This window comes from Patella vulgata, chromosome 9 (assembly GCF_932274485.2).
Source record: "Patella vulgata chromosome 9, xgPatVulg1.2, whole genome shotgun sequence".
NCBI classification, from domain to species: Eukaryota; Metazoa; Mollusca; class Gastropoda; family Patellidae; genus Patella; species Patella vulgata.
The window spans coordinates 39,339,318-39,354,190 of record NC_065887.2 but is presented as its reverse complement, the minus strand read 5'-3'; the positions used below and the strand labels follow the sequence as shown (position 1 = coordinate 39,354,190).

Sequence of the window (14,873 nt, the reverse complement as noted above, 5' to 3'; positions counted from 1 at the left end):
AGTTTTCAGTCTATTATTTATACATGATTAATGGTCATAGCTTATTAAGTACAACATGATCGTTTATTTAGTGACTATAATTGTGTGAAACTGATTTGAGGCTTGGCATATATATAAATATTGTGGCGTAATTGTCGAGATATATGGAGATATTTATTTATGGTGGGTCACCCTACATATTATTCAGTTACACCAAGAGTTGTATTGAGCCTTTAAGACGAGAACAAGTCAGCAGACCTGATCAATATTTCCAGATATAGAATAAGTGTAAGTGAACTTTGCCAACTTAACTATTCTGGAATCACATTAATACTATAAAAATAAAACCCAATGGCCAATGTTTGCTAAAAATTTATCAAAAAAATCATGGACATTATAATTTATTTTAAAGTCCATAATAAAATCTGATGTCTGACAGTTACTCAGCTTCTTTAACTCAGTTTAAGGCTACGCATATGGAGTACATTGTATCTGGATGAAAGTGATGGTCTGCTCGATCAGTCATACTCATAATAATCATCATCATCATATAGATCATAAACGACACGTATACGACGTAGATCTAACACGTATAATAATGATAGTTATGGCTACAGACGAGCAGGAAACTACATTGTCATTCTGTTCGTATTCAAATAACACAAAACGGAAAACAGATTAAAATCTTATATTCTATTGAGAGAAAATACAACTTGGAAGTAATCTTTTAGTCTACCAAAAAGGCAGGAAGTACCTACTCTTTGAACTCCACTAAGAAACGACAAGGTGTGCTGAATTGAACAAAATTAACATCGTCCTTGACCTATAATTGAAATCACGTGATAGAAATATGGTTTTAAAAAATTCAAAATTTTGTTAGAATAGTTCAGTAGACTATTAAAATTAAAATAATTGGCTTTGATATACACAAACATAAAAAATATATCCAAATTACTAAATTTACATGGAAATTTGCGGAATTACCCGGATGTAAAATGGCGTCAAACAAGTCTAATGCAGACGCGTAAAGGGCCACAAACAAGCTAAATATCCCTGTTTTATGCTTCCTTTGCATCGCATAACCACTATATTTTATAAGCATTAATGGTAATGCATGCAAGGAAACAATCAAGGCTCAATGATGGGTAAAGATCTCTTGACAATTATCATGAAATGTACCGCTTGTCAGTTCAATTTTCTCATCCGCCATCTTTGTTGTCAAAATTTTGAGGAAATCCCCTGAAATTTCTCAATTAATTTGACAAGCTGACCGGTCAGAAGTTAATAACCTTCTCCATTTTGTGTTTCAGGTATGCTGACAGAAAAGATGTCCCCCATCTGCATCAGGTAATTAATATGGTCAGAGACATGGTTCCACTTGGGAGGGGCATGTCTCATCAACTTTGATTTCAACATAAAAACCAAAACAAACAAAAGCCATCTCAGCAATTTGATGAAATTTCAACAACAATCTGTTGAAATATCACCTTTTTAAAGCTGTCACGAAGAAAATGTTGGAATTGGAATTAAATATATCACTTCCAATAACTCCATTCTATCTTCATGGCTACCGATTTAAATTCTAGAGTTGGCAATAAAATGATTTCATTTCTATGTCATTTTCATGATTTTGCCGTGATAATATTAAAATAATTTGTATCTTGAGGTATTAACAAATGTGTACCAATTTTGAGATTGGAAACATATTTGTAAAATATGTTACTTGGTAAACATTTAGGTCTGTCACCTTTTTAAGTTACCAGTAAACAGATTAAGTTGATAATCTATATGGGTGTCAATTGATAATCATCTCCTACTCAGGCAATGAAGAGAATATGATTGGACTGAGGTAAACTCTGTCTTCAATCTTCATTAGCCTGGATAAAGAAGAAAAGTAGGATATTAAATTTCATTTCTTTTCTGGGGAAAACTACATAGGCTAGGTTCTATAATAAATAAGTCTTCTTAATTTGTTGAACAAAATTTACATCACCATATTCAAGGATTTTGATATACTTATTATACATTTTGATCACGCCTGTGTGTGACGTGTGAAGAATTCAGGAGTTGACACACCGTACATGTTCTTGATACATACATGTAGCCTATCTTGGAATAACAATGATTTGTAACATATAATTACTATTCTAGCTACCCATGGTCCAGAGCCTTCCAAATATTGTCAGTTGGTGTGTCTCTGTACTATTGTAAGGTGTTTCATTGACTAGTGATGTTAATTTTGCTGAAGAGGTTGTCTGCTGTAATATCTACAGACAAGTACTCGAGATAGCCTTCTGTACATATAGAAGAGTAAGCTTAACCGATAGACTGAAAAAACTCTTGATGGTACCTGACTTCCCGTAAGGATACTTGTGTTACAAAAATCTCTCGGGCGGTTAGCCGGTTAATGATATTGTTGTAAAATTTATTGCTACCTCTGTGTGACTTTGGAATTCACAGGAAACATTTCCATAATAGCTGGCAAATGCAGCATGTAGGGGACTGCTTACATGTAGGCCTACATGTTGCTCATTCTAATGCTGATGTGCTTTCATTTTTTATTGACTTGTGTGTATGTGTACAATGCGATGTAGAAGTTTGCATGTCCATGTACTGCAGCATTGACATCTCATTTTCAAATTACAACTTAAAAGTTTTCTTTCATGCGTGTGCCATATTTTCATGGATGGACCCTGGTTTTTTTGCCCAGTCTAAAATTGTAAATCACTAGGATCACTTTCTTGTCAGCCTGCATAGATGTATGCCACCCTGACAAGTAGAAATGGCTTGGAAAATTCTGAAAACTTTCTCAACTTACATAGATAAAACTTTGAGACATTCTGATCCAGGGGTTTTAACGTTTTAGAGAGAATTTCAGGACCAACTAGCATACATGTATATGTTAGTGGACCTTTAGCAGTGGGAGAAAAGCAGAGAAGCTGAAGAAAACCCACAAGGTTGGGCATGCGATCATACTCCTTGTCACAGACAAACTTGGTATCAAAACCACTCAACTTGTTGACTCAATGACAGACCTTATGATCTTAAGTACACATGTAATACCACTCAACCTCGATTTAGAAATAAAGTTCTAATGTTTGTTTATCCAGTTAATTGGATGATTTCCACTTGTGGGATTTTGACAAAAATATATTTTTCATTCTGGATAATTATAACTTTTATCATTTAAACTTGCTACATGTACATGTAGATTTTGTCATATTTGGGACACATTCGAACAAATACAGGTTTGTTTGACTAAAGATCTGTTAAGCAACATCATTTACAACTACATGTACATGTACGATAATGACTTGGCTTCTGAAAAGGTAAATGAACACTAAATTATACTATATTTTCATGTATAATGATACGATAGGTGTTGACAATGTAGTTATAATTACTACAGGAAAAACTCTGAATGCTGTTATAATTACTTCGACATTGGTAGAAAAAATGCTGACAATGCTGTTCTAATTACTTTTATCTGTGGTAGGAAAAATGCTGACAATGCTGTTCTAATTACATGAACATTGATATGAAAACTGCTGACAATGCAGTTATAATTACATGAACATTGATATGAAAATCGCTGACAATGCTGTTATGATTACATGTACATTGATACAAAACGTGCTGACAATGCTGTTATTGATACTGATATTAATTTATGGCTGACTATGCTGTTATGATTATATTGATAGGATTAATGCTGACACCTTCATTATAATTACATGTACCTCAACATTGACAATGAAAAATACTGACAGTGCTGTACTTTGTGAGTAAGTGCCACTGAGACAAATAGAAATTAGTAAATATAATTTAGTCTCAAATACCTATAGATCATAAGACCTGTCACTTTTAAGAAGTTGGGAGTCGATGCATTTTCCCCACTTGGTTTGGACATCATGTACATGACATCTAGTATAGAATAATGACTAGTATTGTAGTATACAAACTAAACCCTGGTATTCTTCTTAAATTTGACAAATAAAATGACTAGACATCTTTCATTCTGGTCTGAAATAAAACTGTCAATTTCATTGGATTTGATCTGGTGATCAGTAACCTTGCTTTTAACTTTGTCATCTCTGAAAAGATGGGGCAAATAAACCATTTCAGTGCAGAAAAGTATGACGTTCAAATCAATTTCATATTTCCGATACATGTACTTGTAGTAAAACTATCAGCCAACACAAATACCGATAGCGATAAATAGTTACATTTAATAGTTAGACGTGTTTTAGATGTATGTGTTATTGTTGTTCGTCAAAACAGAATGCTGGTCTCCATTTTGATATCTTACCTTGAGTTCACAGTAGAATACACAAACATGGGCAATGTTATTGAGTGTGACATGTATATTTTAATTTTTATTGTAAATTACATTCAATTCATATAAATCCCACTATTGGCAGCGTTGAATCACAAAAGGTATTTAAAGGAAATTATTCGTGGTAGCAGTCATATTAGGCAGTTACTATTGGTATTGTTCAACTTCGTGCGAAATTGTGTGGCCTGCTACAAAATGTATACTCAGTTTGCAATAAATTTGCTTCCCCTGGTGACAGTAAATTAAAAAAACCCAAATCAAATTCAGCCACCTTAGAATTTCTTAACGAATGCTCTTAACATGTGTGGGAGCCACGGTGGTTAAGTGGGTAAGGTGCTGGCTCGCTAGTCTGGTGGTCTCGTGTTAGATCCCTGCATTGGCCGAGAAAGTTCATCTGGATATTCAGGCACGGTTTCCCCTTGCCAGAGGTGCAGGTGCCCCGTCTTCTTTAGCCCAGTCGGAGCTAAATAGTAGGACGTTAAACCCCATTTTATTTAATTTTGCTTAACATGTGTGATTTAGATTATATAGTCTGTAAATTTTTGTTGTCCCCCGCCTTTCGAAGAAAGCAGGGGACTATTAAAATGGGTTCGTCCGTCTGTCTGTCTGTCCGTCTGTCTGTCCGTCCGTCTGTCTGTCCGTCACACTTTTTGGGACACAATAACTCTCTTCCTAATTGAGCTAGAATGTTCAAACTTGGTGTATGTGTTTATTAGGTCAATGCCTTGATGGAGTTCGAAGATGAGCATTTTCCGCTTAGGGTAAGCAGAGATAAGCAATTTGATTGGTTGATGCTTTGGGACACGATAACTCTCTTCCTAATTGGGCTAGAATGTTCAAACTTGGTGTATGTGTTGATTAGGTCAATGCCTTGATGGAGTTCGAAGATGAGCATTTTCCGCTTAGGGTAAGCAGAGATAAGCAATTTGATTGGTTGATGCTTTGGGACACGATAACTTTTAATTGAGCTAGAATGTTCAAACTTGGTGTATGTGTTTATTAGGTCAATGCCTTGATGGAGTTCGAAGATGAGCATTTTCCGCTTAGGGTAAGCAGAGATAAGCAATTTGATTGGTTGATACTTTGGGGCACGATAACTCTCTTCCTAATTGAGCTAGAATGTTCAAACTTGGTGTATGTGTTGATTAGGTCAATGCCTTGATGGAGTTCGAAGATGAGCATTTTCCGCTTAGGGTAAGCAGAGATAAGCAATTTGATTGGTTGATGCTTTGGGACACGATAACTTTAGTTCTAATTAAGTGAGATTGATGAAACTTGGTGTATAGATTTATTATATGAATACCTTAACTAAGTTCGATAATGAACATTTTTTGCTGAGGGTAAGCAGAGTGATAAGCAATTTGATTGGTAGAAACTTTGGAACACAATAACTCTCCTTCTAATTGAGGTAGAATGTTCAAACTTGGCATAGGTGTCTATTAGGTGAATGTTTAAACTTGATGTATATGTAGATGTTCATTAGGTGAATGTCTTGACTGAGTTCAATAATTAACATTTCGAGCTGAAGCTAAGCAGAGCTAATCGATTTCATTTGTCGATGGTTTGGGACAAGATAATCTTGATTCTATCTGATAGAGAGTGATGAAACTTAGTGAAAAAAATAAATGTGCGATTAATTAATATGTGTCATCTATTTATTTTGCAATTTCGGCGGGGGACATCAGCCTCACTGTTGGCTTGTTATAATTAATAGAAGACAGGATAAAGGGGGTTTATGTCGACCTTGCAACTGAAAGCAACTGGCATTTCAGAAACTGAGAGGAACTGAATGCAACTGAAAAAGGTTGACCTGAGTGCCTCTTACAACTCAAACCAACTAGTTGCAGTTGCTGTCAGTTGCACATGTTCAACTTTCTACAAATATCAGCAGCTAGTTGCAATCAACATGAACGGTCTTACAACTCATTTCCATGGAAATAATATCACATGATAAGAGAAATCTGTCATGTGACTTTATAAATAAGCGCATGGAAGCGAACGAAGACAGCAACTTTTCCAATGTTGATGATGTCGACAATAATATATTAATAGAATTGTGGCAAAATGGCCATGCCTTTGGGGTGCTTTTTCTAAGTTATTCGCCATTTTGTTGATGATGTGGTGAATAAATTAACAATCTCATGTTAAGTGTAATCGCTATCAGTTCAGAGTCAACATAAGCGCTTGGAATTCAGTGGCTCTCAGTTGCTGATATGATCGACATAAGCACAATTGTACAGTAACTGACAGCAACTAGTTGCTTTGGATTGTAAAGCCCCCGCCATAAACCCAGCCTTAGTTGTAGAATGTGATTACTTGGCAGAATTTATTGATTGTAATATAGATGTACTTGTAGGTCACTGTGACCTCACTGTATTCAGATGTCACTACTGTAGTAGCCATCATTCACATGTTATCATCTGTCAAAAATATCTACTATTTTTATATAAAGACTTATACATTTATATAATTGACCACACTACAGCTGAGTATGTATAAATATCTAAAATAAAGACTTAATATTATGTAATTAAAATTAATTGCATCTAAATATGAATAAATTTCATGAAGAAATACCACAGAATTGTATTTCTTTGTCACAAATTACATGTAACTGTCTTCATTTGCCCTTTTGGTCATTAAACCCCATTTCACTAATTTAAACATAAATTTATGACAGTTTATTGAATTAGAAATTAAAATATGATCAATTTAAGTAATTTTTGGACCAGGAAATTTTCAATAATATTAGCTGTGATTGAGTATGGTCTGAGACTTGATATTTGATTTTTATTCTGGCATGTTTGGGATTCTGCCAAATTTATTGTATTGCTCGGCTCCTTTGTCAAAGATTTTACCAACTTTGTTATACATCTCTTGTAAAAATATGTTTATAAACGAGACAATTGCATAACAAAAGTCCATCTTTGATTAGCTAAAAAGAATGCACATGCACGAAAAAATAAATTTGTTAAAAATAATGAGTTGAATTGCAGCCTTTCTTTATTATTATCACAGGGATGCAATGCTGCACTTAATCTAATCATCCACTGCACCATGCTGTAGGCTGGCCATACCTCTCACTGTGTGCTAACTGCTATAGATCATAAGGTCTGTCATTGAGTCAAGTGCTTTGGTTTTGATCCCACACTTGAAAGTGATCAGGAGTATTGTCGCATACCTCACCTCGTGTGTTTCCTTTTGGGCCCTCCGATTTCCTCCTGCTGCCAAAGAATTTACGTGCCAGCAAATTGTACTATGTTAATCCAAATGTACGTAGGGGATTTGGATGGCCGAATAGTTAGCCTGTGAGCGTTGTATCGCAAGATCTGTCATTGAGTCAACTGCGTGGTTTCGATTCCCTAGTGGTACGTGACAAAGAGTAGGGTGCCTGTCCAACCTTGTGGGTTTTCTCCAGGTCCTCTGGTTTTCTCCCACTGCTAAAGACCCCTAAGCACAAACTAATTATTGAATTAGAATTGAACAATACATTAGTCCCGAAAATTACCTAGTTTGTGTTGAGTGGATGTTTAACTCCCTCTCTCTAACTGAACTTTTCAATTGTCATTTACGGGGTGTCATGGTGTATACCTATGCTCATCATCAGGCCATTCGGTGCAGAACAGTAGGATGTTAAACCCCATTTGTTCATAGGTTTTCTCCAGTTTCTCTGGTTTCTCCCACTGCTAAAGAACCCTCTCTATCTCCCTCTCTATCTCCCTCTCTCTCTCTCAAATTACATACTAAACATGTACATGTATGGTGTCTAGTGTCTATTTAATTATATAAACAAGGTTGTTTATTGGATATTCATGTCTTCCTTCAGCCCCATGTTTACATATGATGAAACAGCTAGTGGTCCCATCAAGTGAGAATTTTACTAGTCAAAAATTCAATGGAAGTGATCAATCAAGCCTTGAATTGTTTTGGGTGCTTTTTTTGTTTCCTGATATTTTAAATCTAAAATTTTACTTTTAACATGTTCTATGTACTTCAAATAAAAACATCTGGAAATAAGCCTGACTTTCGACCCAGACCACGTTTATATTTTGTGTAATCATGTAATCATAATCTTTGATGCTTACCCTACTAAAATGAATAAATTATATTGTATCATGACCGGGTACGAAGCATTGCCATGCATCGTGTTGTATTACCAGTGAGTTATACATGTATTATATTTTATTGTATCCAGTAGTTTCTAGTTTCGTATATCATTTTATAAAATAGGCAGAAATTCCACTGTCCAGACAAAATTGTTTTCCATATTATTACGTGACCATAACCCTTGTGGGTTTAACTCATTTAATTATATTATGTTGTATAATACCACTGATACATGTACATACATGTGTTCACTTATAACAGGAAGAAAAAAATGTATAAACTTATTGAAATTATTGTGACTGGTGATACATAAAGGTCACATTTAAACTCATCAATTTAATTATTCATTTTGTTCAGTAAACTGAGGGATTGGATGGCCGAATGGTTAGTACGTTCGCGTTGAATCATAATCATAATTATAATGATTGAGTGAATTGGCATGGTTTAGTTTTCCCGGTTGTACTTGACAAGGGGTAGGCTCGTCTGTCCTGGGTTTTCTCAGGGTTCTCCGGTTTCCTCCCACTGTTAAAGAGCCCTACGTGCAAGTGAATTATTGAAATAAAATTGAACCAAATGTAAGTCTGGAAATGACCTAGTTTATGTCGACCCACATTTCTCTGTTCAGTAAACAACTTATTGATATAAGTATTTTATTTTTTAATTACAGAACATGCAGTACCAATCAAAAAGTTATGGACGATCATACGATAGATATGACCAAGATTCATCATCGGATCGACTACGTAATGACAGCCCTGACAGCCGTCACAGTCCCCGATATTACAACAAGTCTTCATATAATGATAGGCATAAGGAGAAGAGAAGTAAAGGTAAGAATTGTCTTAAATGTCGACTATCACTCAATTTTCAGGATCAGGTTTGGAACAAGGCCAAATGTTACTACTAGTACCATTGTCAGTAAGACAGATTAACCTATCCCTGAATCTCAAACTAACGGCAACCAATCAGAATATGTTGAGAGTTGTCACCTTGTAACAATGTAAAAGAAGTGCCATTTTCTCTGACAATCAAAAAATTCAGTAAATTGTCTAATTTTTAGTTTGGTTTATGATACAATGTAATGGTAGTAAAATATGTTAAAACATACTGAGAGATGAAATGTCAACTTTCCGTATATTTTCTCCTGGGAGGCAGGGTATGCTTTAGATCATAAGGTCTGTCATTGAGTCCAGGGGAGCGGTTTCAATTCCCTGCTTGTACATGACAAGAAGTAGGGCCGCCTGTCCAACCTCAAACTTTTCTTCTCCTCTGGTGTCCTCCCACTGCTAAAGACCCATATGCTCAAGCAAATTATTGAATTGAAATTGAATCATATGTTAGTCCCATTATGGCCTAGTTTGTGTCGAGTGGATGTTAAACCCCATTTCTCCTCTCTCCTTTTTTTTTTTATTAAAGTTAACCTGAGAGTCCAGCTCGTTTTGGTGCTTTTGTATCATTTGTATGTATGTATATGTATTTTAATTTTAGGACCATACGAAAAGAAAGGAAATTCACTTATGTCTGTTGCCGCGAGTATCCGTAGCGGGAATGGCTCCTATCACCATAACCGACCTCCACCGAGTAAATCTATGTCCAGCAGTTACAGTCGGGAACCCGGTCAATCTAGCCGTGAACCCATCAATGTGTCAAGCCGTGAACCAGTCAGTCAGTCTAGCCGTGAACCAATCAGTCAGTCTAGCCGCGAACCCATCAGATCAGAATCTAAAGAACCAAAAGAAAAAGATCACAGATCTGAGGTATATATTTATCCATGATAAATTGTATATATCCTTGAATTGGTGTATTGTCAGATCATTCAGATATATCTCAAAATTCAAAAAAATTTACTACCATTTTAAAGTAAACGCGTACATATGTACGTACATATGTATACAAGTATTAGAAAATTCCTCCATTACAAAAATGATGTGTAAAATCAGTAGAAGCTAACGTAAACTTTAAATTGGGATAACATCGAAGTTCTTTTAATTGTGCAAGAAACGTCTTACTGCATGTATTATTCTTGCATGTTGGGGCTTTAAAGAGAAAATGTTTTATTATGACATAATTTCTGGGATCTGGGATCTTATTCACAAAAACTCAAACAAAAAAAAATAATTTAGATATTTAGCTTTTTCATTGGCTGAAAGTTAAAATCTTGGTACAAATTCATCTCTTAGCCAATAAAAAGACAGATTGCCTTTTAAAAAGATCTTCAATTAAATATTTGTTAATAAGGCCTCTGGCACCTAAATCAAATATTACAGTAATTTATGTTTAAGATCATTTGCTAAAGGGTGTTTATTAACCTGAAACTTTATAATCAATAAACCACCTATCTATGTAAACTCAGTTTTTGTACTGCTGTGGAGTGAGAATTTTTAAAATCTGTTTTGTCTACTCTCTCCACATGTGTCATCGTTTGATCGAGCAGCTACACAGATATCCAGCCTCTGCTACTCTTTTAAGGGAGAGTTACCTTTCCCTCTCCTGTTCTTTATATTACAATTGATAGTAATTTGGTTATTTTATAACTTACATAGGTACAGAAGACAGCAGTACGAGTATTTGGTGATTGGTCTGAACATATTAGTTCATCTGGTAAAGGTTATTATTATAACTGTAAAACAGAAGTATCCCAGTGGGAAAAACCAAAAGAATGGATTGATAGGTCAGTCTTATTTCTTCTTTAAACAACGGCAAAATGTTGATTAGATCCGTAATTACTCTTGACAAGAAAATAAATCAGATTATTGAATAATATCATTTTACCTTCAACATACCTTTAAGGTTTATTTTTCACAAAGTGTAAATATTTTATTAAGCCTTTGGCTCATGATAATAACTACTCCAGTTCCTTGAATGGAAACAGTATGAAACTACTGTTCCTTGACCGTTTCAAACTGTCTGAGATATTTGAATAACTTTCCATATTATAGGACCATTTACTAGTTCAGCATGTGCCACAGCTGTGCATGTTGTGACAGGCCGGCTTTGAAAAGTCTAAGGAGCCCTAGTTAGGACGGGGGTTGGATGGCCGAATGGTTAGCATGCGCGCACTTTATCATACGGTCTGTCTTTGAGTCAACTGGCGGGGTTTCAATTCCCCGGTTGTACGTGGCAAGGAGTAGGGTCACCTGTCCAACCTCGTGGGTTTTCTCCGGGTCCTCCGGTTTCCTTCCCCTGCTAAAGACCCCTATGCGCAAGCGAATTATTGAAATAAAATTTAACAATGTTAGTCCCGAAATGGCCTAGTCTGTGTCGAGTGGACGTTAAACCCCATTTCTCTCTCTTCTCCTTTACTAGTTCATGCATGTGCCACAGCTTTGCATGTTGTGACAGGCCGGCTTTGAGCAGTCTAAGGAGCCCTAGTTAGGAGGGTTTGGAAGCTTTAGTCTAAATGTTAAGATGGTTAAACCATATTTAGAATTAGAGAGGAGTCAGGAAGAAACTTTTATAACATGTGGTGATTGAATATTATTATATATATGTGGTTATTTATTTGTAGTCCAAAAACTCCAGATAGCTCGAGATCAAAAGATGGAAGAAGTTCAAGTAAACAATATTACTCAACAAGATGTAAGCCCAGATTTATTTATTGGTTTAATTATTCTGCATCCATGTTAAGGGAGGAATAGTGAAATGGGCTTTATCCGTTTTTTTACTTCCATCTCCGTTTTGTTTCTGGGGCTTATCTCATAAACCGTTTAATATATGAAACATATAACGGTAAAGTAGTTTTGCCTTTTGCTTATTAGAAATTTCTCTGCCTTTATTGTGTTTCCTTTTAAACATATTTGAATGAGATTTTGGTAAATAAGGAAACAGGATATTGATGATTGAGACTACTTCCTATTTATTTTAATATCAGGAATTATTTTTGGTGAAATTTTATTTAAACCTACCCTGCCTTAATGTCAAAATATATTTTTTTTAGCGATTTTCTTCTTTTTTGGTAATGGGTCAAGGTGCAATTAAAGCTGACATGCCATAAAACTCCATTTCATTCATTGATTAATGTATTGTTATATTTTTATGTTTACAGCTAGTGACGATAGATCTAAACATTCCAGTTCTGTGGATAGATACGATAAAACTCGAACCAGTGGAAACTCAGACTCGTATAAATCTGATAATTATGTGGACCGCCATAAAGATGAAAGTAGTAGTAGTAGTAGTAATATAGTGTCCTCTCACGGAAGCAATGTTTATCAGCGGAATAACTCTTCTTCAGAAACATACTATAAAGAACGGGATAGTTATTTAGACGTTCGGAAAAACAGTACATATCCATATTCTATGGTCGATCCGTCTCGGATACGACAGAGACACGATAGTAGTGATAGCAGATCAACACCATTAAGTCAAGGACATAAAAATAATCATCGTAAGTATAATTATTATAGTGTTGGAATATTTTAGATATTCCTGCCATACCAGTTTGACTTTTAGTTCTTCAGTAACATCTGTTATAATTTGACTAAATATTTCCTGGTTTCCTCCACAGCTAAAGAACTCTACACAGAAGCGATTTAATGAAAAAAAATGGAACCATATGTTAGTCCCGAAATGACCTAGTTTGAATCAAGTGGAAGTTTTAAAACTTTCTATCAAAAATGCTTAGTTGTACATGTAGTCCTCAAAATCTCCACAATTTGAAGTTTTGAAGTCATCCACCCCCCCAGAAAGACCTGTACACATGCAGTTATCTATCAACATACTGAAGTACTAAAAGTTAAACTGATTTGGCATTTGTTTTTTTTCTGTTCAGTTTGAAGTGTTTTCATCATTCAGTTTACTGACTTGTAAAATAAACAACCAGTTTCATTCAGTCTATATTACCAACTCAAGCTAATAAAGACACATGGCTCAACTAATCAAAACAAAACCATGCTTATATTGAAGTTAGTTTTTAAATAAATAAATGAAAATATGGTCATTTTTGAAGATGAATATGCTAGGAACTTTTTCTTTACATATTTTCGAGTTCTATCTGGCTTATGTTATGCGTCTCATTTTAGCAAGAGTTGGTTATATTTTATTTACATTTAGCTTGATGTTCAACCGAGATATGAATTGTCCTTTTACTGCATGATTTAACTTAGTTATTGCATGGTTTTGTGTTAATACAGAGCTTGAAACAAAAGTAGACCTACATGATTAGCCATGGTTACCAGGATAATATTTATGTGCCTTTTAGTAACTTTTACATCTATGTGCCGGATCAAACCCCCCCCCCCCCCACATGTTTAAGGACTATGAAAACAAATAGGTTTCTAACTTTACCCTTGCATAGAAAAAGTATTTGTTATTTTGTTGAGTTACTTGAATTAACTAACACATTATTGTTATATTACTACAATTAATATAAAACATGTCATTCCACACATTTTATAAACTTATTTCTAGAGATGTAATGGTTAAAAATTATTGAACCGGTTAACTGGTCTTTAAAAACCCAACCGCAACTAGTTACATGTATCCGATAAAAAATTTCTATTAAAATATTTGTTGCACCACAGGAAGACTTGATAGTATATTTTTAAATTATTAGTATTACAGCTTTTAAGTTACATGTAACAGTCAGTACAAATTCCATCCATTCATTCATTCTTTCATTTCTCCATCTTTTGCTTTTGACAGGTCACCCAGGGCTAGAAATTCGTCATTTTTTCGAGAATCTAAGAGGATTCTCAAATATAGAATCAGTGCTAATCCTCCGAATCTTAATTAATAATACTGTCTAAAAAAACAAAATTGTGTTTATTGTGATAATCTAAAACACCAAAATACAACAAAAATGATAAAACCCCCAATCAGATGGAGTTTTTGGTAAACACTTAAATTGTGTCAAAAGTAATATTCAGAAAATGCCATAGTCAAAATAAGCTGATACAGCACCATGGCATTTCTTCATAGCACAATTTGTAGTCTTTTGTCCATCACGCAATTAGTCATGTAACTTGCAAAAGTTTTTATTCATTCGTCGATGATAGACAAACTGCACAATGATCACGTGACAAAATAAACTTCGGTACAACTATGATATACATGTAGCCTTCAATAATATTTTAAAAATTAAGTCTCTGTCAGCATCTGTATATAAAATAAAAAATCATAACGGTAAACGCTATTTAGAACTGGTTTATTGACCTAATTCCAACCAATATGTCACGTGTCATTGGAATTCGACATTCGAGATTCTGTTGGGGAAAATATCCACTGTTTCTCTCTCTGTGTATTCGGTGTTCTATCAGGGGATTATATTCAATGCAAATTTAAATATAACTAACAACTGGTCAGTGAATCCATCAATGTACATTGTATGATCCAGTTATTATTTTAATACCTGGAATTCACACGGACGGAGCGTGGAAGATGCGCGATTCGCAAACCATGCCGAGATCGTCTTCATTCACCACATGCGTATTTTACTGAACCTAGTATGAAT

At 34.9% G+C, this 14,873-nt stretch overlaps 1 protein-coding gene across 3 annotated transcripts in view; it reads left to right on the top strand.

The window, feature by feature from the left end:
- The first annotated feature begins 971 nt into the window (after positions 1 to 971).
- Positions 972 to 14,873, top strand: part of LOC126807866 (WW domain-containing adapter protein with coiled-coil homolog) — a 33,171-nt gene continuing 19,269 nt past the window's right edge. For all 3 annotated transcript variants that reach the window (XM_050532718.2, XM_050532717.2, XM_050532716.2), the window contains exons 1-7: positions 972 to 1,124; positions 1,290 to 1,326; positions 9,090 to 9,252; positions 9,911 to 10,179; positions 10,966 to 11,093; positions 11,931 to 12,001; positions 12,468 to 12,809. In XM_050532718.2, the coding sequence (XP_050388675.1) occupies positions 1,084 to 1,124; positions 1,290 to 1,326; positions 9,090 to 9,252; positions 9,911 to 10,179; positions 10,966 to 11,093; positions 11,931 to 12,001; positions 12,468 to 12,809 (1,051 nt within the window). In that variant the 5' untranslated portion in view covers positions 972 to 1,083. The remainder of the gene's footprint in view (positions 1,125 to 1,289; positions 1,327 to 9,089; positions 9,253 to 9,910; positions 10,180 to 10,965; positions 11,094 to 11,930; positions 12,002 to 12,467; positions 12,810 to 14,873) is intronic.